This window comes from Eurytemora carolleeae, unplaced genomic scaffold (genome assembly GCF_000591075.1).
Source record: "Eurytemora carolleeae unplaced genomic scaffold, Eaff_2.0 scaffold17, whole genome shotgun sequence".
Lineage (NCBI taxonomy): Eukaryota > Metazoa > Arthropoda > Copepoda > Calanoida > Temoridae > Eurytemora > Eurytemora carolleeae.
Genome location: NW_019396047.1, coordinates 412,736 through 440,417, shown reverse-complemented (window position 1 = coordinate 440,417; position 27,682 = coordinate 412,736). Strand labels below are relative to the sequence as shown.

Here is a 27,682-nt window from a genome sequence, read left to right as displayed (position 1 = left end):
AACAGATTCAAAGACTATTGATTGAAAATAAACATATTTAAGAGATGTTTGTTTTAAAATCAGCATATTTAAGAAACTAAACTTAGAAAATAAACATATTTAAGAGATGTTGGTTCTAAAATAAGCATATTTAAGAGACTAAACTTAGAAAATAAACATATTTAAGAGATGTAGGTTCTAATATAAACATATTTAAGAAACTAAACTTAGTAAATAAACATATATATACAAAAAGATATTTTGGTTTAAAAACAAGCGTATTAGAAGGATATTGATTAAAAAACATATTGAAAAGATATTGGATTGAAAACAAACATATTTTAGAGATATTAGTTTGAAAAAAACATATTGAAAAAATATTGGTTTGAAGACAAAAGTATTAAAGGGATATTGATTAGAAAAACATATAGAAAATATATTAGTTTGAAAACAACCACATCTAAGAGATAGTTTGAAAACAAACGAATTTAAGAGATGTTGGCTTGAAAACAAAGATGTTTATGAGATATTGGTTTGAAAACAAAGATATTTAAGAAATATTGGTTTGAAAACAAACGTATGAGATTTTGGGCTTGAAAACAAACATATTCAAGAGGCTTTGGTTTAAAAATAAGCATTTTCAAGAAATTTGGAAAAATACATATTAAGGATTTCAGTATTTTTCATTCATTTATAAACCTATACAATTTATGTTCTTTGATAAACCGTAGCTGAACCATCCTGTTTATCTCTTAATCAGATTTTCTCAGTTTTTCCTTGGATTTCCTGGAAAAAATGTAAATATGCTTCTAAACAGTAAATATATATATATTAGTATTCTATTTTGTTTTAAAGGGACCTAGAGAAAGCTAGGATAAAAGAAAGAAAGCCAGGATAAAAGATAGAAAGCTAGGATAAAAGAAAGAAAGCTAGGATAAAAGAAAGAAAGCGATAAAAGAAAGAAAGCCAGGATAAAAGATAGAAAGCTAGGATAAAAGAAAGAAAGCTAGGATAAAAGAAAGAAAGCTAGGATAAAAGAAAGAAAGCTAGGATAAAAGATAGAAAGCCAGGATAAAAGATAGAAATCTAGAAATCTAGAAAGCTAGAATGAAAGATAGAAAACTAGGATAAAAGATAGAAATCTAGGATAAAAGATAGAAAACTATGATAAAAGATAGAAATCTAGGATAAAAGATAGAAATCTAGAATAAAAGAAAGAAAACTAGGATAAAAGATAGAAATCTAGGATAAAAGATAGAAAACTAGGATAAAAGATAGAAATCTAGGATAAAAGATAAAAATCTAGGATAAAAGATAGAAATCTAAGATAAAAGATAGAAATCTAGGATAAAAGATAGAAATCTAGGATAAAAGATAAAAAGCTAGGATAAAGCTAGGTGATCGAAGAAAAGGGTGAAGCAAAGGATGAATGTAAGGATGAATGAAGCAAAGTATAAATGAAAGGATAGATTAAAGAAAGGGAGGATGAAGCAAATGAATGGATGAATGAAAGAACAGACGAATGAATGAATGGTTTAGTACCTGGAGCTAGTTTTACAGATTTTGTCCGGGGAGAACTTGAATCCTTGGTTTTCAGGACAATGACTAGAGTTCGACAGGGGTTAATAATACACAGATAAAACACTCTTTCAAAGGGACTGTACACGAAATTTTAAGTGACTCTTAAGTCTCTATTCATAGAGTGGCATGTTCGATTCTCTAAAAAGTGACCTGCGCATTTTTGTTTCAGAAACAATTGAGGAAATTGTTAGAAATATACACTTTTCAAACTAAAAAAACTTTCACATTTTTGTTCAGATAAATGTTTAAAGGGTACCTTTGCTAATCGGATATTCCACCCTTTTAAGTAATTTTAAATTACAACGAAATTATAAAACCAAAACCGAAAATAAAATTTGTCAAATCTTTAAAAAATAATATTTAGAACAACGAACAAACTGTCCCCTGGAGAATATTAGGAGTAAATTCAATTTAGAATAGAAAGTAAATTCTTTAAATAAATCATAAACTTTACATTTCAAAAGTTAAAATTTTGACTCACTGAAAGAAAGAAAATAAAATCTTATTTCAATGTAATAAAAAGTTTCCTTTATTCTAATAAAAAATGTTAAGATTAAAGAAAAAAAGAAACTAAAGGTCTACGACATTTGATATTTGTGTAAAATGGCGCTATATACAACGTTTGATCTCGATATCTATTATATTAATTTGAGAGATAAGTGTTTAATTTTAGTTATCCCTGCAGGATACGATCACCACAGGATACCCAAGAGGAATTAAATTTAAATGAACAAGATGGAGACCAATAGTAGATCCCAAGATTAACAAGATGGAGACCAATAGTAGATCTCAAGATTAACAAGATTGAGATCAATATTAGATCCCAAGATTAACAAGATGGAGATCAATAGTAGATCCCAAGATTAACAAGATGGAGATCCAATAGTAGATCTCAAGATTAACAAGATTGAGATCAATATTAGATCCCAAGATTAACAAGATGGAGATCAATAGTAGATCCCAAGATTAACAAGATGGAGATCAATAGTAGATCCCAAGATTAACAAGATGGAGATTAATAGTAGATCCCAAGATTAACAAGATGGAGATCTATAGTAGATCCCAAGACTAACAAGATGGAGATCAATAGTAGATCCCAAGATTAACAAGATGGAGATTAATAGTAGATCCCAAGACTAACAAGATGGAGATCAATAGTAGATCCCAAGATTAACAAGATGGAGATCAATAGTAGATCCCAAGATTAAAAAGATGGAGATCAATAGTAGATCCCAAGATTAAAAAGATGGAGATCAATAGTAGATCCCAAGATTAACAAGATGGAGATCAATAGTAGATCCCAAGATTAACTAGATGGAGATCAAATGTTAGATCCCAAGATTAACAAGATGGAGATCAATAGTAGAACCCAAGATAAACAGCACAAAAGTTTAAACCTCAGTTTAAAAATATAGAATATTGGAGATTAGAGCAAATAATCATTTCCTTCACATTAATCTCCCTAGAAGGGGATGATTCATTTAGCGTACCGTACCGTTTACATACTGTACAACCTGGTCTAGCTGCCTACAAGTTGGTACAGTACTTCAAATGAGCTGGAGTTTTGAGTGCCTTAACCATTTCAAAAATAAACTTTATTTGTAATTTGTTAATCCTGTTTCCTGGGGTTGTGTGCGTTATCTCCCTAAAATAATTCCAATATAAATATATATATACATTATTTTTACTCCTATTTACAATCATTATTATTAATATTTTGATTATTATTACAAATGTCGTTGTACCATGATTATTGTTAATATACTATCATTATTATTATTATTGATTTTATCATAATTATCATTATCATTAGTATTATTATCATCATTATCATTATCATTATCATTATCATTATCATTATCATTATCATTTTTCATAATTTTTTATTATTTTATTTTAATATCATTTTCCTTGTCATTATCAGTATCATTATCATTATCATTTTTATAATCATTTTCAATTGAAGGAATTGACTCTTTGCCACGAACTATGATTTTATAATCGCTAACTTCAACCCGATGTCATAGACTTTAGATATTTCAAATCATGAATTCTGTTAGATTAAATAATCTAAGTTTGAAATATCAAAGGTTCACACCTTTATGTTGCAAAAATATTGGGATTATCAAATTAGAGTATGTGGAAAAGATTTAATATCTTTACCCAAACATAATACTAAATGCTGACAAATTCTTACAAGAAAAATAGAAAAGTTTTCTGATGACTATTGAAATATTATTATTCTATTTTAAACAGAAAAATTTTATGTTTTCTTAATTTTATAAAGTATGAAGGAGGAGCAAAGAAGGAGGAAAAAACTCTACGCAATTTGTTTCTCTAATCTGGTAATCATCCTTACCGTAGCATTGCATATACTGCAAACACAGCGCATGAGTATAGGACAGGTCACCTAGAATATACAACTTAAAGAGTTAATTCAAAAATTAAATAAATCTATTTTTTTATCAATCTATTTATAAAAAAATTCAAAAGTAGAAAGACTAAAAATTTCTGCGAACGTTTATAAACAAATTTTCAGTTTTAACATTAAAACTATCTATGATATTTGATATAAGTGACAAACAAAAGCTTGGAATCATATTTGTAGCAAATTTTATTCACATATACAGATTGAGAAATCAATCTTTTATCAATCTATTTGTAAAAAAATGCCAAATTAGAAAGAAAATTGTTTTTTTTGTTGACAGTTTTATTTTCTATAATGTTTTATAACTAATACATCTAATGTTATCAAAGTAAAAACCTATGATGCATCTGTTTGCTAACATCGCGCGTCATTATTAACGAGTTTTAAAGGGAGTGTTCGCGAAAAATGAAAGACTAACTTTTAGCGCGCTTCACGCCCATCTTCCTAGTAACAATTTTAGCTTTTAAAAGCTTGCGGCGAAAAACATTCAACTCGGATCGTAAAATAATCAATTTAATTCTTAACAAATCATTCAGATATTAAAAATAATTCTAATCGATTATTTTTCGACGCATTTTTATATACTTAATATTTCATAATATTTTTGATTTTGCTTTTTTTAAATAACGTTTTGCTGGCGCTGGATTTTCGAACATTTCCGGAAAATATGAAAATGTCGTCTTTATTTTATGTCGTTATAAACAAATTTTCATTTTTAACATTAAAACGTCCTATGATATTTGATATAAGTGGACAAACAAAAGCTTGGAATCATATTTGTAGCAAATTATATTCACATTTACAGATTGAGAAATTCTCATTACTGTCTTTTCAGAGTAAATGATACCAGAGGCTCTTTTTTAAACCGGTTTGCCTTTTCTTCTTACAATACATGTACTATTTGCTATCAGTAACATTAACGATCCTAAGATATAAAAAAAATAGTTTTTCTATTAATTTCAAACACTTTAATTGCAAATATAAGTTGCTAAAAACATGATACGAGGTTTCCGCTTGCAGATTGTAAATTTTCATAGATAATTCTAGTGTATATAATTCAGTTCTGTTTATTTAGAGGCTTCTGCCTGTACAAATTTTACCTTATTGTTTTCATCTCTGATCACGTGGGAGGCGTAAACTCTACAATACATAAGTTTATGTACATAAATAATCGTCTTTTTTTGCACTGCACACTGTACACTGGTTCACTGTACACTGGTCCACTGTACACTGGTCCACTGTACACTGGTCCACTGTAAACTGGTCCACTGTACACTGGTCCACTGTACACTGGTCCACTGTATACTGGTCCACTGCACACGTTGGTACACTGTACAGCGTACATCTATGTTTCTGTTGTTCACACTTTTAGTATAATAGTACGTTTTTACTTTCATATTAACTACTTTCAAAAGTAATTAAAAGTTTGGAATTTAAAAGTATGAAATTAAATCAATATTGATATAATTTTGTGCACGTTTAACAGTTTAACCCTGAGGTATTTGGTTTTTTAGTACAACAACAAATTTAGAACAACCAGAAATATGATATTTTGATATTTTCACGTAAGAAACAAGGGACAAAAATGTTAATTAAGAGGGACCAAAGGAGTTGAGTATTTTCTACAAACTAGAATGTTCTAATTCCTATATCTTTGTAACCAAATGATATAAACCTTTGATATTTCAAACCTAGATTATTTGATTTCACAAAATTCATAATTTGAAATATTGGGTGGCGAAGAAATAGTATTAGAAAATACATTGAAGACGACTTTTGATTTTAATTTAAATTTATATTAAGCTGTTAAACAGCATGAATAAACATAAACAAAGAATTCAAGAGATGCTGTCATTTACAAAAGCTTCTCTTTGATTACTTGTAAGCTTGTTAAAAATCAAAACTAAGAAAAGTCGTCTTCATTGTATTGATACAATCGCCTACAACTTTCTTATCCCCTTAATTTAAAATATTACTTACTGAGCCGGTTCTCCAGCCTTCTTACACCAACTTTAACAAAATTTTATTAGAACCTGTAGATTAAAAAGTTTTGCTCTCTCTCTACTGAAACCAACTTTTTCTTACGTCAGTGTACAACAAATTACTGCTTTAACTATGCTTAATAATTTTTAAAGATTGAAATTAAAATTTCCTGCAGAAGGGTCCTGTGCTCCCAGTCGACTTTTCAGAAGTTCGACGGAGTGTCGACTGTTCTCTCGTTCGTCCTTCCTTTCTCAAGTCTAATGATCCTTCTCCAGGTTCGGTAGGCTCTCCAGGTTCGGTATGCTCTCCAGGTTCGGTAGGCTCTCCAGGTTCGGTATGCTCTCCAGGTCCGATCTTTTCTCTAGGTTCCATAAGAGACTGCTGATGAATGAATTGCTCCGACCTAAATAAGATCTAGCTTGTAAACATATAAAAAATAGAAAGATTCACCTCCGTCAGGCGCAACATGTAAAGTGTATATTGTAAATATAGAGACCGTATACAAGGTTGATACTTCATAACATTACTCATCAAATGAACCTGGCATCCACAATATTTAATTGGAACCAATCTTTTCTTTAAGGGACTGTACAGGAAAAATGAAAGGGGGTATAGGATGAAACCTGAGAATCTCAAGCTTTGAACGGTACATATAATACATCTATCTGATGTTCCTGTCTCGAGAAATTGACATAAAACTGTGTCAAAATTATGCGAAAACTCATATAAACCGTATAGTCCGTATTACGTCACCAGAACTTCAGCCAATGGCAGTACAGTATATACTGGTCAAAAATTATAATAGGAGCAAACCTGAGATTCTCAGGCTCCTGTGGGATATAGTCGTTTTCAGATTGGTTGTGTATTTACTGAATATGATCTGTTTAAGCCTACTTTTTTATACAAAATTGTATATATATATGAGTTTTCGTATAGTTCTGACACAGTTTTATGTCAATTTCTCTAGACAGGAACATATACAAAGAGTACATTAAAAATATCAATGTGAAAATGAGAAATTAGAATTAATTTAACATTATTTGTAAAAATGAGAATTTTACTTCAAAATAGAATTATACGTAACAGTGAGAATTTCAAACAAAATAAAATTGTTCTGTAAGGACGATAATAAAAAACAAAACATAAAAAGTTCTTCATAAACATTAAGTCATCTTCATACTATAGTTCTTAAAACTGGTTTTCAAGTAAAATTACAAATGTTTTTGGAAAAGTAAAAAAAGATTTGATTTTAGGGAAAATCAATTCCTAATTGTGTCATGCCTAGATCTAGTTCAGCTTGAACTAGATCTAGTTCAGCTTGAACTAGAGCACAAGAGAAGTGATTGAAAACTTGAACTAGAGCACAAGAGAAGTGATTGAAAACTTGAACTAGAGCACAAGAGAAGTGATTGAAAACTTGAACTAGAGCACAAGAGAAGTGATTGAAAACTTGAACTAGAGCACAAGAGAAGTGATTGAAAACTTGAACTACGTTTACTAGGTTCAATTCAGCTGGTCCAGCTATTCATAAAATCTGGTCCCTGGGTACGTTATGTTGAATTAATTTGTCTAAACACAAGAAATTTCATCATACAAACAGATTAAAACATTCAAACAGAATTCTACGATGATTTCATAGATTCCATGATCATTATTTCAATTAAAGCACTGTCTGGTTCTCATGAGACCCTGTTTGTGTTTGCTACAATAATCAATTCTAAATGGAAACTTCAAAATAAAACTATACATTTTTGCTGGAATCTCCAACATTACAAAGGAATTAAGGTTTTCTAATTTCTTTATCTTTGCAATCCAATGGTTGCAATCCAATGGTTGCAATCCAATGGTTGCAATCCAATGGTTGCAACCCTATGGTTGCAATCCAATGGTTGCAATTCGATGGTTGCAAAGTTGAAAAGATTAGTAAATTTAAGTTTGTGGTAAAGACTCAATTCCGTTGTATTTCCCTAATATTTTGTAATTTTTCTGAGATTATATATTCTTTTGAGGAAACCCCCAGCGGTAGCGGTTAAACGAACAGTTTTGAAAAATCAATGAAAATGTCTATTTTTATAAATTTATGTCTCCAACCAATAGAAACACAAATACTTCTTTGTTTCAACCGCTGGAATTTCAAATTTGTTGTACAACTGGTTTACCTTCTACCCCTGCAAAGTGCAAGTTTTTTTTGCTTTTTTTGTCTTCTAAAATCACATTTTCATGGCAAACAAATATACGCAAAAACGTGAAATCTAGAAAGAATATTATTTTAGAGGTTGAATAACTTTTTTTATCGTCACTATAGTTTCAGTAGAATGAAATATTTCCATTTACTGATAGCGCCGATTGAAGGATTCATATCTCTAATTGGATAATGAGAATGATAGAAAGATAGATGTTACAGCCATACTATTTCTATTGGTTCATAGTAGACAACTAAACCCTGATTGGATCAGGCACTAATGGACTCGGCATACAGGAGTGCATGAGAAAGAAAGAAATTGCATTTCTTAATCTAAATCTTCGTCGTAGAGTCTTGACTAGATCTCAACCGCTCGTTAAACCGCTACTGCTGAGTTTTTTTCTCCAAAGTATATATCAAAGAAACCATGTTGAGGTCTGTCAACACATCTACTGGCCTACCTGAATACAAGGGTATCCGGAGTAAAAGGAATATGATCTGGATCTCCGAGATAACTGCGAACCTAAACAAACCTTACGTAAAGGAATTGAGTTCTTACCGCAAACTCAAATATTCTAATTCCTATATATTTGCAACCTAATGGTGTAAACCTTTTTAATTTCAAACTTGGCCTATTTGATCTAAAAGGCTTTGTAGTTGGCAATACAAAAGGTCTACGACATCGTATTATAAAGATGTGGGGATTAGAAAATAAGAATTTGCGACAAAAACTCAGTCACTTTTAATCAATTCTTATCTAATGTTATTTTTATCAAATATGGTATTAAATTTTAAAAAAAATAAACTACTGTTTGTTTTAATTCTTGGGAAGGGAATTAAGAATACAGAAAACTAAAGTTATTTCTAACTAAAACATTTTTATACAGAGGAGTTTATCTTATTTTTACTTTTTATCTATTTTTAACATTACATTTTTTATTGCCGTTGAAAATTTATACAATTACAGTTGGTATGCTAAAGGACGAGATATAAGAATAAGGAGCTAAGAAGTTCTGATTTTATGTGAATGTTCACTTATTTGTCAATGCATGTTTTAAGCAAATATTGTCGATACCATAATATTATTGTAAACATTGCAACGTTGGCTAACATAAACACATTTTGGTGGGTATTCTATCTAGAGAATAAAAGTATTCTATTTAGAGAATAAAAGTATTCTATCGAGAGAATAAAAGTATTCTATCTAGAGAATAAAAGTATTCTATCTAGAGAATAAAAGTATTTGATCTAGAATAAAAGTATCCACTCTAGGAAAAAAATATGCCATAGTGAAAAAATATTCAATCTAGAATAAAAATATTCAATCTAGAATACGAATGTTTCACCTAGAATAAAAATATTCAATCTAGAATAAAAAGATAAATCAAGAAAAGAAATATTTAATCAAGAATAAAAGTTTTCCTATAGATGAAAAGTTTTTCATATAGAATACAAGTTTTCCATCTAGAATAAAAATATTCCATCTGGAATAAAAAGATATAATCAAAAAAAATTTATTATGTGGATAAAAATTTTCAATCTAGATTAAACATATTCATTACATCTAGAAAACAAATATTCGATGCAGGATAAAAATATTCCATCAAGAATAAATGTATTCAATCTAGAATAAAAGTTTTCATATATAAGAGTAAAAGTATTCTATTTAGAATAAAAGTACTTTATTCTATCTTGAATAATATGAATACTGTACCCTTGAAGAAAGTGAGTTATATCTCCGTCTTCTCTCTAAATCTCTCCTAATAATATTTAGAATAGATTTTATTAAGGAATGATAAATAAATCCACCCTGGCGCCCGCCAATATAAAGTTTAGATGTCCACTCCACTTCTTAAAATAAAACCTCGTTCATAATTTAAAAATATACAAATCAAAAATTTAAATTTAAAAAAAAAATACAGGAATGGCGACATCGACAAAAAATGTCTTTTATCCTTTTATTATTTAAAAAAAATGAATTCAATTAGATGCACTAGTCTTAGTTTGAAATATCAAAGGTTTCCATGATTTGATTGCAAAGGTAAAGGGACTAGAAATATCAAAGGTTTCCATGATTTGATTGCAAAGGTAAAGGGACTAGAAATATCAAAGGTTTCCATGATTTGATTGCAAAGGTAAAGGGACTAGAAATTTATTTTCCAAACTATACACTCTTGGTAGGAATGATTGTACTAAATGCCGTACTCTTAAAAGTTCATCCCCCAAACTGTATCAGTTTGGGGGTATTTAAGATGTGGGTATTTATTTGATTAGCGAGGGTAGATAACGCAGTTAAGCTATCTCCCACACATGTTTAAAGGTTGAATGTATGTATTAAAAGGGTTTAAGCTAACCCTACTACCTATTCATTTGAAACGCAATTCAAATGAATAATGGGTTTTTACGTAGAAGTTTACAAACATAGATAATTATTAATGTACAATGTACTGAAAGTTTACAGAATATCATGTGACCTGATATTTATTACATTATACTAGTAATATGTAATATAGCAATAATAATTCCTCTTCGATATCTATTAGTTGTTATACCCTGCAGGACTAATTTTAATTAGGAATAAAGCATTTATTCTCAAATTTAAAAATGCCCACATTGGAAATCTAGATCATGCGATCAAGATTAAAAATACTCCCCATGGAAAGGTCAACTATATTATCTAATAAAACTTTAATGCACATCAATGAACATCAAGTATACATTTATATTTATAAAAAAGTACGAATCTATGTTTCTTCAATCTTCATGGTAGGTGTTAATACATATAATTGCATGCATTTTGCAGTTGAAATCTTAACTGTGCATATAACTCCAAGGATTATTTAACCCTCCCACCTCCTCCCAAGGGTCGGAAAGGGGGGGGGGGAAGGCAATGCATTTTTCCATGCTTGAAAGTGAAGAATAATTTGGTAGGGGGGTAGTTATGGGATGCAAGATCACTAACTTTAGATTGAACGAAAATGTTTCTTTTTGGTCAACCATGCAAAACACTTTGATCGGTGAGATGAGAAAACTTTTCTTTCATTGGTCAAAAGTTTTCAGGTTTAACCTCTGAGATAACAATTTATCTTCACTCTGATTATAAGGGAGTGTTCTCGAAAAATAAAATGGGGTTTACGCTAACACCAAATTAAATTTAATATCGATCGCTACTGATTTTACTTTTATCTGTTGCACATACAAGGAGAAAATGGTTAAAAACGTCTTATACCCAAGAGCGTAGTGTCCATATAATTCACAGAGTTGCATTCTTCCACTGAGAAGATAAATAATTGAATTAAATTTTAAAATTAATTATTCAGATATTATAACTTATTATAAATGTCGAATTCAATTCGATGCATTCGTAGATATTTGATATTTCCAAATGTGTATTTAAAACGACGATTTGTTTGCCCTTTCAATTTTCGCAAACACTCCTTTTAAATTAGTTCCATTCATTTAAAAGTTACTTGCTCATGCTGAAATAAAAGGTTGTGAGAACTTGTCAGAAACTCTTTTCTTGCAATTTACAACTTTCAGCACTGGGAAACCAGTCGGACAAAACAATTTCAAACTTTTTGAGAAATGGAACTGAGATTTTGCCACAAACTCTGATTTTCTAATTATTATATCTTTACAGTCCAATATCGTAGACCCTTGATATTTCAAACTTTGAATTCTGTTAGATCAAATAATTTTATTTTGAAATATCAAAGCTTTAAACCATTAGGTTGCAATGATATAGGGATTAAAAGTTTGAGTTTAAGGCAAAAGGTTAACTGAGTTTTAGCCACAAATTCTGATTTTCAAATCGCTATATCTTTGCAACCTGATGGTGTTAACCTTTGATATTTCAAACTATCATTATTTGATCTAAAATAATTCATAGTTTGAAATATCCAAGGTCTCTAACATTGAAATGCAAAGATATAAGGATAAGTTAATCAGATTTTGTGACAAAAACTCAATTCCTTTCAGTTACTTTGATTATTTCTTGTCATTTATTGCAAAGCCGGGGGTAAATTGATTTAAAACTTAAAACGCATTGCATAAACGTTTAAGAAAAATTAGAAAATATAAAATAATAGCGTTTGAACACGTTTGCGATCTGCTTCCTTGATTCAAAAGAATGCTAGAAAAATAATGGGAATTAATTTAAAGAAAAACGATGGGACAATTTCATATTAACAAAGGCAATGTAATTTCAATTAACCCTTCACTTGTAAGTGATATGTCAGATTTAAACCGTTTCTAACACTCAGCTATAAAATAAGAATATCTCCGTCATGTAGAAAATTTTTTGAAAGGTGAGATTGTGTGTGAATCGGGCTTAATAAATAATATTATCAATTATCTATATAATAAAACAAGACATTTGTGTTGCGTATAACCGACCGAATTTTTTTGTAGACACTCATGGGTGCCCGCCTGGGTATTATAGTCTAAAAAAAGTTCTAAATTCAGCTAGTATCTATTAAAAATGCAAAATAAAAATTAAAAAATTATAATAGGAGCAAACCTGAGATTCTCAGGTGTCTGTGGGATATAATCGTTTTCAGATTGTTTGCGTATTTGCTGAGTATGATCTGTTTAAACCTACTACTTTTATACAAAATTTCATATATATAGATTTTCGTTTAATTTTGACACAGTTTTATATCAATTTCTCGAGACAGGAACATTACATAGATGTCTTATATGTATCGTTCAACGCCTGAGATTCTCAGGTTTAATCCTATAACGGTCATTTTTCCTTTGCAGTCAATTTAAATCGATGGGATACTTGACGTCTACAGTCGCTGTAAAAGTACTTACCCAGCAAACTCGTAAACTTCACGTAGGCCTAGCATATTTCCTAAACAATTTAATTTTAAACATTTCCTTATTTTTTCCTAAATAATTGAGTTCCAGAACAAAATTCCTAAGTAATACGATTCCAGAACATTTCCTAGATTGGCCTGTAACAATTAAATTCTAGAATCCACCAGTTTCCTCTGTAAATTTTTTAAACATGACACTTTTTACATTTTTCATCTTTTACATTGTTTTATATTTCTCTGCTTCTCGTTTTCAACCTTAAAAGCAAATTTTTCTAGATTTTAAACAATGTGAAAAAAATGAGGTTGGCAAAATTCCTAGGAACAGGGTAAACCTAAACAATAAAGCTTTATAAGACATCTGTACAGATTTAATACAATACAGAAATAAAGAAACTAAACACTTCATCTTGTATGGTGCAACATTTCAGAACAAAATAAAAACTAGGACAGTTCATATATATGACATTTCATGGACAGTACATTCAATAGACAGGACCTTTAATAGAAAGGACATTCAATAGACAGGATATTACAGAGACAGAACATTCCATATATTTGACATTTCATGGACAGTACATTCAATAGACAGGACCTTCAATAGACAGAAAATTCAATAGATAGACATTAAATAGAAAAAATATTTAATATATAAGACATTTTATAGATAATTCAGAAACACTCATAAATAGGACATTTCAAATACAAGACTTTTTTATGAAATTTAGTTGACAGGACATTTTTATCATGTCTATGTCTATGTCTATGTCTATGTCTATGTCTATGTGTATGTCTATGTCTATGTCTATGTCTATGTCTATGTCTATGTCTATGTGTATGTCTATGTCTATGTCTATGTCTATGTCTATGTCTATGTGTATGTGTATGTCTATGTCTATGTCTATGTCTATGTCTATGTCTATGTCTATGTCTATGTCTATGTCTATGTCTATGTCTATGTCTATGTCTATGTCTATGTCTATGTCTATGTCTATGTCTATGTCTATGTCTATGTCTATGTCTATGTCTATGTCTATATCTAATCTTTATCCATCCAGGGGGCTCAAATTGCTCCGGGGGGGGGGGGGGGTTGCTAACCCCCCAAAAAATTAATCTAAAATTGAACAATTTTAATGTATAATGTACAATCTCAATGTGAAAGAAAACATGTTCTCTAACCTTTAACCTTATCCCAATCCCAGAGCAGGGAAACCTCGACAATCGAATCAAAATCTATGTAATATTCGTCCTTTGTATCCTGCTCCATCCACTTCTGAAGTAAGCTCCATTGGCCCATTCTTTGTTACCTGTTTTCTAAAAAAAAATAATTGTTTAGAATTAACGATTTTTTAAAAGATGGAGACAAAATTTATCTCAGGAACTATTAAAAATTTCGTTGACATTTTCACTTCTTTGATTTTTTGATATTTTGATGAACCTTTTTTGCTGTTTTAAATAATAAAATAAATAATTTGAAAATTCATTTAACAGATTTAAGTTTTCATTTAAATTCCAATCATGAAATAATTTTGTAAAGAGTAGGAACTTTAATAGAATAATGAAGTTCATGATAACATATTTGACAATATGCACAAACATATCATTGTTTTACAAAATTTGCACATACAACATGAATTGCACATGGAATATGTATCAATATATAAGTTGTAATCTCTGTTTGCCTGTTTGTTTGTCCGATCATAACTCAGGAACCACTTGACCGATAATTTTGATTGGGAGACAAAGTAGAACCACGGATATGTTCTTAACTTTGATTGGAAATACAAATTTGAGTTGGTTGACTTTTAAATCGTAAGTTTAGTTAGTTTCCAGTCAAAGCTAGGTTCCCACGCTAGTATTGTATAAAGCTAGGTTCCCACGCTAGTATTGTATAAAGCTAGGTTCCCACGCTAGTATTGTATAAAGAAAGCTAGGTTCCCACGCTAGTATTGTATAAAGCTAGGTTCCCACGCTAGTATTGTATAAAGCTAGGTTCCCACGCTAGTATTGTATAAAGACTCTTGAGACTATAGAGTGTATAGATCAGGGAATAGGAATATAGGGAAGGGAAATGGCGCTGGTCTGGCATGAGAGAGTCAGTCGCACTACTTTGCAGACGAGTTCGTTATTACACACGCACACTCTTTTGGTACAGACACACAACATGACTACAGTCAAGAAAATTGCAGAACAATGTCGTCAATTATAATTAAGCTTCAATAACAAGTAGTTTATTGTAAACTTTAATCATATTATATTCTTTACATGAAAATTTGGCTTAAAGTGTTGACTTAAATATATAAATAATATACTAAATGTATATTAAACTTATTTTTAAGTAAACAATTAACAATAAACAAATGTACTCTTCTAGACTGTACAAATAACGAGATTCTTATGTACTGCAAAAAACCTACAGTGCACGTCTTCGGTTCGTTATTACTTACACACACTCTTTTGGTACAGACACTCATATATGACGTTTCCGCCCCCTGGTGTAGATATTTATGGATTGACTTGATGATCCAGTCACCCCCTCTACTTAGATAAACCGGCGTAAACAAGTGCTGCCCCCCCCCATTCAAATCAAATGAATTTATTTGAATATTAAATCATTGCTTTTATCACCCTTTAATTCTTTAAACAATACCAATTATATTTAATCGTCAGTTGTCAGACTTATCGCTGAAGATATGTGGCGAGAACTGACCATTAGGTTACTTAAGCGTACTGGTGGAGACGGGTTGGGTAGAGAAGGGGGGGGGAGAAGGAGTAGATGAGACGAGGTTGAGGGGTAGAGGAGGGGTAGGATCCAGCGAGGCTGCCCTTAACCTGATCCTGCATGGTTGCAACAAGAAAATATGGGGTCATTGATTCATGAGTCATAACACATGTGCACAAATACAGAATTATCAATATAAATAGATTTCAATTTAATTCTTTAAATATACGTTTAAAGTTGCCATATTACCAAACTAGAGTAAAATTACTCTTTTTAATATAAAGACGAGAATATATAAATATTTAAGCTAGATAAGGATCTAAACCTGGATATTTAGATCAAGAAGAATACGCTATGTGAACCTGGATATTTAGGTTTTGAAGAATAAACTAAACCTGCATATTTAGGTTTGGTAGAATAACCTATACCTGGATATTTAGGTTAGGAAGGATATATTTAACCTAGTTATTTTTGTTAGGAAGAATACTCTAATCTTGGATATTTAGAAATTATGAAGGATAACCTAAACCAGGATATTAAGGTTAGGAAGATTGAAGAATACTCTAAACATAGATATTTTTGTTAGGAAGGATAACCTAAACCTAGATATTTATGTTAGAAAGAATAACCTAAACCTGGATATTTATGTTAGGAAGGATATCCTAAACCTGGATATTTAGGTTAGGAAGGATAACCTAAACCGGGATATTTAGGTTAGGAAGGATAACCTAAACCTGGATATTTAAGTTAGGATGGATAACCTAAACCTGGATATTTAGGTCAGGAAGAAAACCCTAAACCTCCATATTTAAGTCAGGAAAAATACTCTGAACCTGGATATTCAGGACAGGTAGGATTTTCCAAACCTTGCTATTTAGGTCAGGAAGGATACTCCAAACCTGGATATTTAGCAAAACCAAAATTCACTAAATCTAGAAAAACCTAGAAGTCCTAAGTTCAGCCAAATATTTGATACAAAAGTTTAGCTCTAAGATTTAGTATTTTTAGCATGAACTTAATTTTTTGCATTAGTTTAATGTTTAAATTTTGAGCATAAAAAATTCATATAATTTTTATTTAATTTTATTCTATTGAAAGTGTCGGAAAATCCCTAGAGTTTAAGAAAATAAAGATATGTAGATTCTTCTTCAATTTAAGTTTGAATACAAAGGTTTGCATAGGATAATATAGTATTGTAAACAGCTGAAGAAAAATTGTAATTTCTATAAACTTTATATTTTTATACAAGTTGAGACCTTTCTAGATATGCCCGTGAACCTTGGCCGATTCAATGTTTTTGAGATTTCCAACTTGAGCTTGCGAATTTGACTCATTTTCAACTTTTGGTAGAAAACAAATCTAGATGTTCGTAATTGATCTAGCTATATCTACATGATCAATCCAGATACAAAAGATCAGAATTCAGTTTTAGAGCTTAGTTTCAGAATTCAGTTAACTCATTTTCAAAACTCAGTTTCAAAACTCAGTTTCAGAACTCAGTTTCAGAACTCAGTTTTAGAACTCAGTTTCAGAACTCAGTTTCAGAACTCAGTTTTAGAACTCAGTTTCAAAACTCAGTTTCAAAACTCAGTTTCAAAACTCAGTTTCAGAACTCAGTTTAAGAACTCAGTTTCAAAACTCAGTTTCAAAACTACGTTTCAAAACTCAGTTCTTGTAACAAAGGAATTGAGTCGGAAATTTAAGAACGTATCTTTTCCCTAAACTCCATATTTCCCAATTTTGGGTTTATACATTTGCGTAGATTTTAATTTAAGAAATCTGAAAACAAAAAGAGAATTTCAAGAAACCAGATGATATAACATTTCTTAACAATAATATTGGTATTCACAAAACCTGATATCTGATATTGGGTTTCATTACGATACTCTGTCTTCTAAATTTCTCTACCACAACTTTCTAATCCCTATATCTTTGCATCTTGATGGTGCGAACATTTTTTAGTTAGATTATTTGATTTAACAGAATCCATATATTCTATAATATCTAGGGTCTATAGCATTAGGTTGCACAGAGTTTGTGGCAAAGACTCGTTTCCTTGTAATCTTTTTTCTTAGCAAAACATATTATGAATCGCAATATACACAATTGCTCCAGCTATATTGAAGTAAACAAACAAATAACCTGATTTAATTAGACAATTATACATAAATATGTGAAAATGATATTTTGTGCAAATCAAACGTTGATGCGTGCTTTTTGATTTTTAAAAGTTAAAGAAGAAAATTCTTCATTCTATTTTAAATTAGTTTTAAAATTCCAATCTATGTTTGAATAGAGGGAATATAAAGGATTCAGGTGTAGAGCATGTTTAAAAATCAAAATATATGTCGCAAAATGATCAGTATCATAAATTCACTGACAGGTCTGTTATCTAAATAATCAAATTTTTTATTTCATATTCCTCAAGTTTGGTTTTTATCGAAATGAAAGGTTTCAAAACACTCAACTTTAAAAATGAGAAATTCAAATTTTTTGCTAAAATCTCATTAAAATGTGCTGTAAATGTTTTACTATTTACGATCTTATTTTAACAAATTTATCGATATGTCTACATATTGGTAGCTTTCAGTATTTGAGTGTATTGTTATCAAGGTTATAATGCAAGGAAAGTTAGTTGCAGTCACGTATACTCTGCGTACACATTGAAACTCTGGGCGGAATTTGTAAACAAGAATAGAATTAGATGCAACAGTGTTCGTTTAGTATCCAGGAGGTTAAAAGCATTAAATTTTGATAATTCACATAATAGTTTCCTACGGCTAGAATATTTCATTGATTTTGTATGTGAAAGACCGGATCCTTTGTCAGGAGTCTTCATCCGTCTTGTGTTTACATTTCCGCCCAGAGACAGAACACTGCAGTACAAAAGATGCATACACCTCTGAAATAACTTTCCTTGCATTATAACCTTGATTGTTATCATCCAAATTATTTCACTAAAAGGACTGCAGAAATAAAGTCCTAAGTTTTAGATTCCTGGGACTTTTTTCCTAAAATAATTTGGGGGTTGCCAATAAAGCGTCAGGAAATTAAATCACAGGAATTAGTCATGAAGAAAAAAGTCTTGTGAAAATGAGGTCAATTCTTAGATGTTTTCAGAAAAAAGACAAGTCCTTTTTTTCCATGGTTATAAACATCCTTTGTTCCCATGCATTTTCCACTATAATAGAACTTTTTTCCAGGGAATTTTTTTTAAAAATCATACTGGAGCCAGAAAAAAAGTCCCAAGAAATAAATTTTAAATGGTAGGATTTTTTTCCCTAAGCGTATTTATTTCAAAGACTTTTTTCCGCAGGACTTTTTTAGTGCCAAAATTTAGGACTATATTTCCGAAAACTTTTTTGGAAAACTTATTTGGCCATGGCCATATGTAACGTCTGCTGTGTTCAGTCCACACTTTACGCTATACCGTGTACTTTTACGTCAACTTAAACATTATTTTAGAAATATTATATACCCTTGGAACTACGCTTACAGTATAGAAGTGGGAATTAATCAATGTCGAAAAATTGCAAAGAAAAGTTTCGCAAAAATCAATTCAACAATCCATGGCAAATAGAAATATTAGAAGCGGGATAAACCAGTTTGTATTATGTATACATGTACATATAATTTTTAAAAAAGGCTATATACGTCCTTCAGTTCAAAGTGAAATTATTGTTAGATTTATATCTAGAGATGGGATTAGTTCTGTTGAACATATTAGCCCTGCTGGCAGTTGTACAGGCAAGTTTTACAAATAGTTTCTATTTAAGATTTTGGCTTCTTTCTCTGGTTTCTGATGAATTTTCATTTGATAAAATCATTTTCTATATCTTTGAGGATTTCAATATTGGTTTTGGAACCAAATATAAACTTTTCTTGTCTGTCTGTCGATTTGTTTGTTTGTGACTGATAAATGTCAAACCAGCTGAACCGATCGGGCCTAAATTTTTTGTGGGAACTCTCATAACCCCAGGGAAAGTTTTTGGAACATTAACAAAAAAATCCTGGAAAATAGTTGGATTTTTTTGAAAATGCGTTAATTCGAAAAGAAAAATCCGCCAAAGTTTGAAAATTATTTTAAATGACCGACTTTCAGAGCAACAGTTAAAAGCTATACATTTTTCCAGGAACGGGCGCGAAGTGCTCTTAGCACAGTAAGATATAAAAATTTAATATTAAGTTTTACCTTTATTTGGAGATGTATTTACTTTTAGTGACTACTTATTGGGAACTAGAAATGTCGTCTTTGATCTTCTGAAATGTCATTAAGGATTTTGTTATTTGTAATTGTTATGTAATGTAACTATAAGATTCTTCGGGGCACTTTATTTAAAAATAGTTTAGTTGTAAATTTCTAAATCAATCAAGGAGCGACTTTTCAATTTTCATGATAAAAAAAACTATAGAAATTTGTCTTTTTTCCCCTAATTATGCCTAAAAATATTTAAGCATGAAAAAACGTAAATATGTTTAAGAAATAAAGTAACATTAATATTTACAGTGATAACCAGCATTGGAAGTTTTAGACTCAATAGATCACATTAAATAGTCCAATGAACATGAGGCAGAGCAGTTGTACAATGTAAACACACCCATTTCACTTAATACATAGTACAGCTATTTCCCTTGTAACAGCATCAAATGCACTTCAGTAATATCGTCTTCATATTCCACAGTATTCTGGATATCACTGTACAAGAACAAACTGCACAGTATTCTGGATATCACTGTACAAGAACAAACTGCACAGTATTCTAGATATCACTGTACAAGAAAAAACTGTTTTACGAAATAAATATTTATATCTTTAAAAAATTAGAAAGGATGAAAAGTACATTAGGTTTACAGATCGCTTCGTTTCAAGTTCGTGCTCATCTTACGCCAATAATATTTGCTTTTTAAAGCTCCTGAACTTTTTGCAAACCTTTTGTAAACTTTACAATAATAACAATAAAACTTATTGGAATTTTCGGCTGTCAATGGCGGATTTCCAACATTGGGCGTGATCCGTGCTGACTTGTGGCTTTTTATTGGATACAAACAAACAGACAAACAAGTCAACTAAATGGATAATTTGTTCTCCTCTAGGGTGGTGTTGTAAACCTGAATGTAGAAGAAGATTCGACTGAAAGTTTTAATATTTCCCTTCTTCAACCTAGGCTAGAGTTCCAACTCCTTGTAAACGAAACACAAGGTAAAATAACTGATTACTCGCGTCTCAAACAAAAATTTTCTTATCCCTATATCTTCGCAGCCTGATAATTGTGTTTTAAGCTTTGACTATTTTATCTTGCAGAATACATAGTTTTAAATGACAAAGATCTACGACATTTGGTTGCAAAAATATACGCACAATAAAATTTGGTTGAAAACACATATACACAATAAAATTTGGTTAAAAAGATATATGCACAATAAAATTTGGTTGAAAAAATATATGCACAATAAAATTGGGTTGAAAAAATATATGCACAATAAAATTTGATTGAAAAGATATATGCACAATAAAATTTGATTGAAAAGATATATGCACAATACAATTTGGTTAAAAAGATATATGCACAATACAATTTGGTTAAAAAGATATACGCACAATAAAATTTGGTTGAAAAGATATATGCATAATAAAATTTGATTGAAAAGATATACGCACAATAAAATTTGGTTAAAAAGATATATGCACAATACAATTTGGTTAAAAAGATATACGCACAATAAAATTTGGTTGAAAAGATATACGCCCAATACAATTTGGTTGAAAAGATATACGCACAATAAAATTTGGTTGAAAAGATATACGCATAATAAAATTTGGTTGAAAAGATATATGCACAATAAAATTTGGTTGAAAAGATATACGCACAATAAAATTTGGTTGAAAACACATATACACAATAAAATTTAGTTGAAAAGAAATACGCACAATAAAATTTGGTTGAAAAGATGTACGCACAATACAATTTGATTGAAAAGATATACGCACAATAAAATTTGGTTGAAAAGATATACGCACAATAAAATTTGGTTGAAAACACATATACACAATAAAATTTAGTTAAAAAGATATACACACAATACAATTTGGTTGAAAAAATATATGCACAATAAAATTTGGTTGAAAAGATATATGCACAATAAAATTTCATTGAAAAGATATACGCACAATAAAATTTGATTGAAAAGATATACACACAAAAAAAATTGAGTTTCAGGCAGGTAATTTTTTATTTTTATCAAAATGAAGTTTAAAATACAAAACTAGGGGTATAATCTAAACTGAAATGACATGAGATCACAGGATTTCTTTCTAACTTATACTTTTACTGTCTTTATTGCTTTTGATACAGAGTTCATAAAATTAAAATGTTAATATTATCTAATTCTTCGCATATAGGGCCACTTGATATTTCCCAGTTGACTCCCAAACTAGAACAAGTTCAAGATAGAGCAACTACATCCTGCGGTAAGAAATGCAAGATTTATATCTTTAACAAAATCAAACCTGAAAATTTTGATCATTTAAAAATTTTATTTCTGTTTTCAGTTAGTTTAAAGACAGTTTATGCTCTGTAAACAGCTCTCACCTATGTATATGTAGGATGTGAATACTCTGTAACTAACCCTAACCTATGTATTGTATATGTAGGATGTGGATACTCTGTAACTAACCCTATCCTATGTATTGTATATGTAGGATGTGGATACTCTGTAACTAACCCTAACTTATGTATTGTATATGTAGGATGTGGATACTCTGTAACTAACCCTAACCAATGTATTGTATATGTATAGGGTGTGGATACTCTGTACCTAACCCTAACCTATGTATATGTAGGATGTGGATTCTCTGTAACTAACCCTAACCTATGTATATGTAGGATGTGGATACTCTGTTATCACCCCTTACCTATGTATTGTATATGTAGGATGTGGATACTCTGTAACTAACCCTAACCTATGAATTGTATATTTAGGATGTGGATACTCTGTAACTAACCCTAACCTATGTGTTGTATATGTAGGATGTGGATACTCTGTAACTAACCCTAACCTATGAATTGTATATGTAGGGTGTGGATACTCTGTAACTAACACTAACATATGTATTGTATATGTAGGATGTGGATACTCTGTAACTAACCCTAACCTATGAATTGTATATGTAGGATGTGGATACTCTGTAACTAACTCTAACCTATGTATTGTATATGTATAGGGTGTGGATACTCTGTAACTAACACTAACTTATATATTGTATATGTAGGATGTGGATACTCTGTTATCACCCCTTACCTATGTATTGTACATATAGGATGTGGATACTCTGTAACTAACCCTAACCTATGAATTGTATATGTAGGATGTGGATACTATGTAACTAACCCTAACCTATGTATTGTATATGTATGATGTGGATACTCTGTAACTAACACTAACTTATATATTATATATGTAGGATGTGGATACTCTGTAACTAACTCTAACCTATGTATTGTATAGGATGTGGATACTCTGTAACTAACTCTAACCTATGTATTGTATGGATACTCTGTAACTAACTCTAACCTATGTATTGTATAGGATGTGGATACTCTGTAACTAACTCTAACCTATGTATTGTATAGGATGTGGATACTCTGTAACTAACTCTAACCTATGTATTGTATATGTAGGATGTGGATACTCTGTAACTAACCCTAACCCTGCAGCTGGCCGGATAGTGGGCGGTGTACCGGTTTCTCCTCGTCATAAACTACCCTATCAAGTTCTACTCAAGGTTAAATTTAATTTTAAAGAAAATTTAGTGAATTTTATTTTTCCATTCAAAAAGTTCAAAATGGTGATTTTGAATAGAAAGCATAATAAAAAGAACACACTAAAGATGAGACTTTATTTAAATCATCTATACCTTGAATAAAGTCTTTAAACGGTTTATATAATGATTTGGCCAAAAAAACCCGATTTGCGGTGAATTAAAAATATAAAGAAACAGACATAAAGTCTCAGTCTTCCTATGTAATCCTGTAGTTGAAAAATGTAAAGAAGTAACTTAACACTACAAACTAAACATAACGAGATAATCAAATTTATGCGACATTACTGCAACAACCTTGTGATCTCGTAGCTCCTCTAATTTTGATTGTAAGTGTAATCAAATCTATCCGGTGAAATATTAGAAAATACAAAATTTTTTGATCTTCTCGATAGCTGTACAACAAGAAGAGTTATGATTGAAAATATCTAAGATTTCAATATTAAGTTCAATTTACTTTAGTTTAACGTGTTAAATCTTACTACTGATGATCATCGTTGAGATTATCTCAGTCTGATAAATCCTAAATTTCTAAGATGAGAAATACCGACCTATGATTTCCCTGGCAGAGGAACGTTTAGTTACTATACGTCCCTTGGGACAATTTAGTAAAATAACCACACGCGAGAAATTACAGTTTTTACTTTACTAAGGGTTCCCCAGACCAATTTTGCCTGCAAAACTTCCAGAGCGCAAAGTAGTGTAAAGTAGTTGTAAATTATTACAATGAGACTGTATGTATTAAACACCTACTCCATATCAAGCTCTCGAATGTATCTATCCAGGTACAATCTGTGCACTATCAAATTCAATCAGGACTGAATCCTAGGCTCTAAATGCCACACAGGGACATAAGTGCAAGCTATCAAAATCCAGCTACTAATACAGTGCTCTAAATGCCACACAGGGACACAAGCCAAACTACCGATAAGCAACCTATACCGATCCTAATTAATGGGAACGATCCGATGCTCTGAATGCCACACAGGGACACAATCCTAGCTTTACAAAAAGCTATAAATCGATCCCAAATTCGAGGAGACGTTTCCAATTGTTTATAAAAACAGGGTTTCAGGTTTACTCTCACGCAGTAAACATTACGGAGTTACTCTATAAAGTGACTTTATTTGATATCTTACGTCACAAGTTAACATGAATTGATGTAATTACAATTTAAGAAACTGTCTCAATGCTTCTAGCTATATGTTTTCTCTGTGACTGATGATCTTGGTTGAAACTGACCGTTATTAATCCTTCATCTTTCTTGCTTGCTGGCGCCATGTACACACTATCCCTATCTCTATGGTACCATCTCGTCCTCTCTCCACTTTGGTCTTGTTTTGGTATCCTCATCTCTTGCCTTGGTTCTCTCATCATTAATCCCCGTTCTGTCTCACCCTTATCTTGCCGAAATTCTTCATTCAAGCCGAATAGCTGTATTTTTCCTGCTTGCCTAAGTGTTCCAGTTTTTCCTCAATGTTTTCTCTGACTTTGATCTCCGGTTCCTTATCCTGGTTAGTTCTTGTTTGCTTTGACTCCTCTATTCTTCAATTTCTCTGATTCTTAATGAAATCCATGAATCTCCTTTTCTTCTGTTCCAGCTGCATTTTCCTTGACTCTGTAATCTCTGTCTAGTGTCTACGTCGTCATTGTTCTAAGCTAGAGCTGTAAGGGTAAGAGGGTTAGAACCTGTTTTAACAACTGTGTTCTCAGCTAGAGCTGTAAGGGTAGGAGGGTTAGAACCTGTTTTCACAACTGTGTTCTCAGCTAGAGCTGTAAGGGTAGGATGGTTAGAACCTGTTTTCACAACTGTGTTCTAAGCTAGAGCTGTAGGGTAAGAGGGTTAGAACCTGTTTTCACAACTGTGTTCTCAGCTAGAGCTGTAAGGGTAGGATGGTTAGAACCTGTTTTCACAACTGTGTTCTCAGCTAGAGCTGTAAGGGTAGGAGGGTTAGAACCTGTTTTCACAACTGTAAGACTTACTCTTACTCCCTTCTCTTCTGCTGAACTTTCTGGTTGATTGTCTGGAACCAGATTAACTTTCTGACTTTCCTTGGTGTACCTGTCTAAATCCGTATTTGTTCACTTTTTTTGCATGTTTTCCATATCTTCAGTTTGAACCTTCTTGCTTTCCCTTGTCTTTATTTCTACTCTAGGTACTTGTTTTTCTGTGTCTTCCTTCTTGTTTCCACTCTAGGTATTGGGTTTTCTGTGTTAATACATAACATGTTGATTTTCCTGTAATGCTCTGATTCTTTCTTCTGTGAAAATCTTTCCAACATTCCATCCCATTCCTTGTGTTGAATGTCTCCATCCGTTTCTCTGGTTTCCTTCATGTTGTTTGTCTTCATGTGACACTTTTGTTCTTAATCTTGGTGTTTCTCCTGGTCTTCATGTTTCTCTTGATCTTGAATCCAGCCGTTTTTCTTCATATTCGATATTTTACTATTCGATTCCTTAGCTGTTCCTGCTGTATCCCTTTCTAGATCTCCGTAATGTTTCTGGATTGGCTCTATCAACGAATGTACATTTTAGAATGGGATCCTTTAAACCTTTGTTAAATATAAGATGCCAAAAATATTCTTGTCTTCAGCTTATTCACTATATTAACATTTATTTACTGGTGTCATTAATGGATATTAACTACAAATTCCAGCAAATTCTCTAGATATGACTGAGAAATCCCTTTAAGTAAAGAACTGTTAATCCAAATATCTATTTTAAAATTATATCTGTGTTTACTGTTTAGCCCTGTTTTGCAGAAGGGTGTGCATTATGCGGAGGTAAGGTCTTAAACATTTTTCATAATAAAATATTTTCAGAATCAAGAACTTTACATTATATTTAAGTTACCTTGTTTTTGTTAGGAACCCTACTTAACAAACGTTATGTGTTGACCGCTATGCACTGTGTTAAAAGTGGAACTGCTTCAGCCAGAAGTGTTACGGTGAGTTTTGAATTAAAAAACATCGAAAAAGAAAGATTTTTGATTACATAAAATTGAACTACTTTTAACTTTAGTCAAAGAAACTGAGTTTTTCCCACAAACTCTGATTTTCCAATCGTTGTATTTTTGCAACCAATGGGATGACCTTAGATATTTCAAACAATGAGCTCTGTTAGATCAAATAATGTTTGAAATATTTAAGGTTTACACCACCAGGTTTCAAAGATATAGGGATTAGACAATTTTGTGACAAAAACTCAATAATTCTTTGGATTTGGCCAGGATTTGGTTTAATATTGTCGTATCCTAAATCGGTGTCGTAATAAACATGAAGCTAGGTCCGACCCTGTCCTTGCAGAGAAAAATTATGGATTAATTTATTTATTGATAATTTTTCCCTTTTAGATTTATATAAATCATTTAGTCTTTAGATCCGGTCCTCAAGTGATATTAGCAAAGATGAAGAACATTTCGTTGTTTGCAGAGAGAAATTTAAAAAATCTACTGCTTTGAATATTGAATATTCGTTAATGGTGTTCGCCAATTTTATATTTAATTTAGGCAAAAAATGGAACAAATGATATGTCCATCCTTTGTAGATTGCCAGCCCTCTAAATTAATATATATAAATTTGTAATCTCTGTTAGATTGTTAAATGTCCGATCAAAACTTGGGAACCCCTGGACTGATTTTCCTCAAATTTAGATTTGGGAACTTGGTAGAACCACGGGAATGTTGGTTAACAATTCTATATTAAGTGGGTTTACGTTGAAAGGAAAAATCCAGGCAAAGTTGGGTTCCCAAGCTAGTATACAAATAGTCATAATTGCAAAGTGTAAAAGAAGAATTTTCTGAACAAAAATACTAAGTGTGTCCAGTTGCTAACCCTGGGATAAATGAAAATATTAAGTGTGTCCAGTTGCTAACCCTGGGATAAATGAAAATATTAAGTGTGTCCAGTTGCTAACCCTGAAATAAATGAAAATACTAAATGTGTCCAGTTGCTAACCCTGGGATAAATGAAAATACTAAATGTGTCCAGTTGCTAACCCTGGGATAAATGAAAATACTAAATGTGTCCAGTTGCTAACCCTGGGATAAATGAAAATACTAAATGTGTCCAGTTGCTAACCCTGGGATAAATGAAAATACTAAATGTGTCCAGTTGCTAACCCTGGGATAAATGAAAATACTAAATGTGTCCAGTTGCTAACCCTGGGATAA

General features: G+C 31.2%; 2 protein-coding genes and 1 long non-coding RNA gene across 3 annotated transcripts in view; 1 reads left to right on the top strand and 2 right to left on the bottom strand.

Moving 5' to 3' along the window:
* Positions 1–3,182: 3,182 nt before the first annotated feature.
* LOC111702747 (uncharacterized) lies at positions 3,183–6,000 on the bottom strand. The gene is made up of 4 exons (XR_002765476.1): positions 5,969–6,000; positions 5,089–5,128; positions 3,920–3,970; positions 3,183–3,205 (listed from the first exon to the last, which is right to left on the bottom strand). It is a non-coding gene; the product is annotated as an uncharacterized LOC111702747 (long non-coding RNA).
* A 130-nt stretch (positions 6,001–6,130) lies between these two features.
* Positions 6,131–14,278, bottom strand: LOC111703306 (uncharacterized). Its single transcript, XM_023475209.1, has 5 exons — positions 14,150–14,278; positions 12,969–13,008; positions 9,868–9,913; positions 8,615–8,676; positions 6,131–6,374 (listed from the first exon to the last, which is right to left on the bottom strand). The coding sequence occupies exons 1-5, from the start codon at positions 14,265–14,267 to the stop codon at positions 6,131–6,133; spliced, it is 510 nt and encodes a 169-aa protein (XP_023330977.1). The 5' UTR covers positions 14,268–14,278.
* A 3,743-nt stretch (positions 14,279–18,021) lies between these two features.
* LOC111702799 (cationic trypsin) overlaps positions 18,022–27,682 on the top strand; it is a 12,267-nt gene continuing 2,606 nt past the window's right edge. The window contains exons 1-7 of the mRNA XM_023474585.1: positions 18,022–18,075; positions 19,390–19,439; positions 20,787–20,892; positions 22,093–22,161; positions 23,372–23,475; positions 26,261–26,294; positions 26,379–26,458. Coding sequence (XP_023330353.1) covers positions 18,048–18,075; positions 19,390–19,439; positions 20,787–20,892; positions 22,093–22,161; positions 23,372–23,475; positions 26,261–26,294; positions 26,379–26,458 — 471 coding nt within the window. The 5' untranslated portion in view covers positions 18,022–18,047. The remainder of the gene's footprint in view (positions 18,076–19,389; positions 19,440–20,786; positions 20,893–22,092; positions 22,162–23,371; positions 23,476–26,260; positions 26,295–26,378; positions 26,459–27,682) is intronic.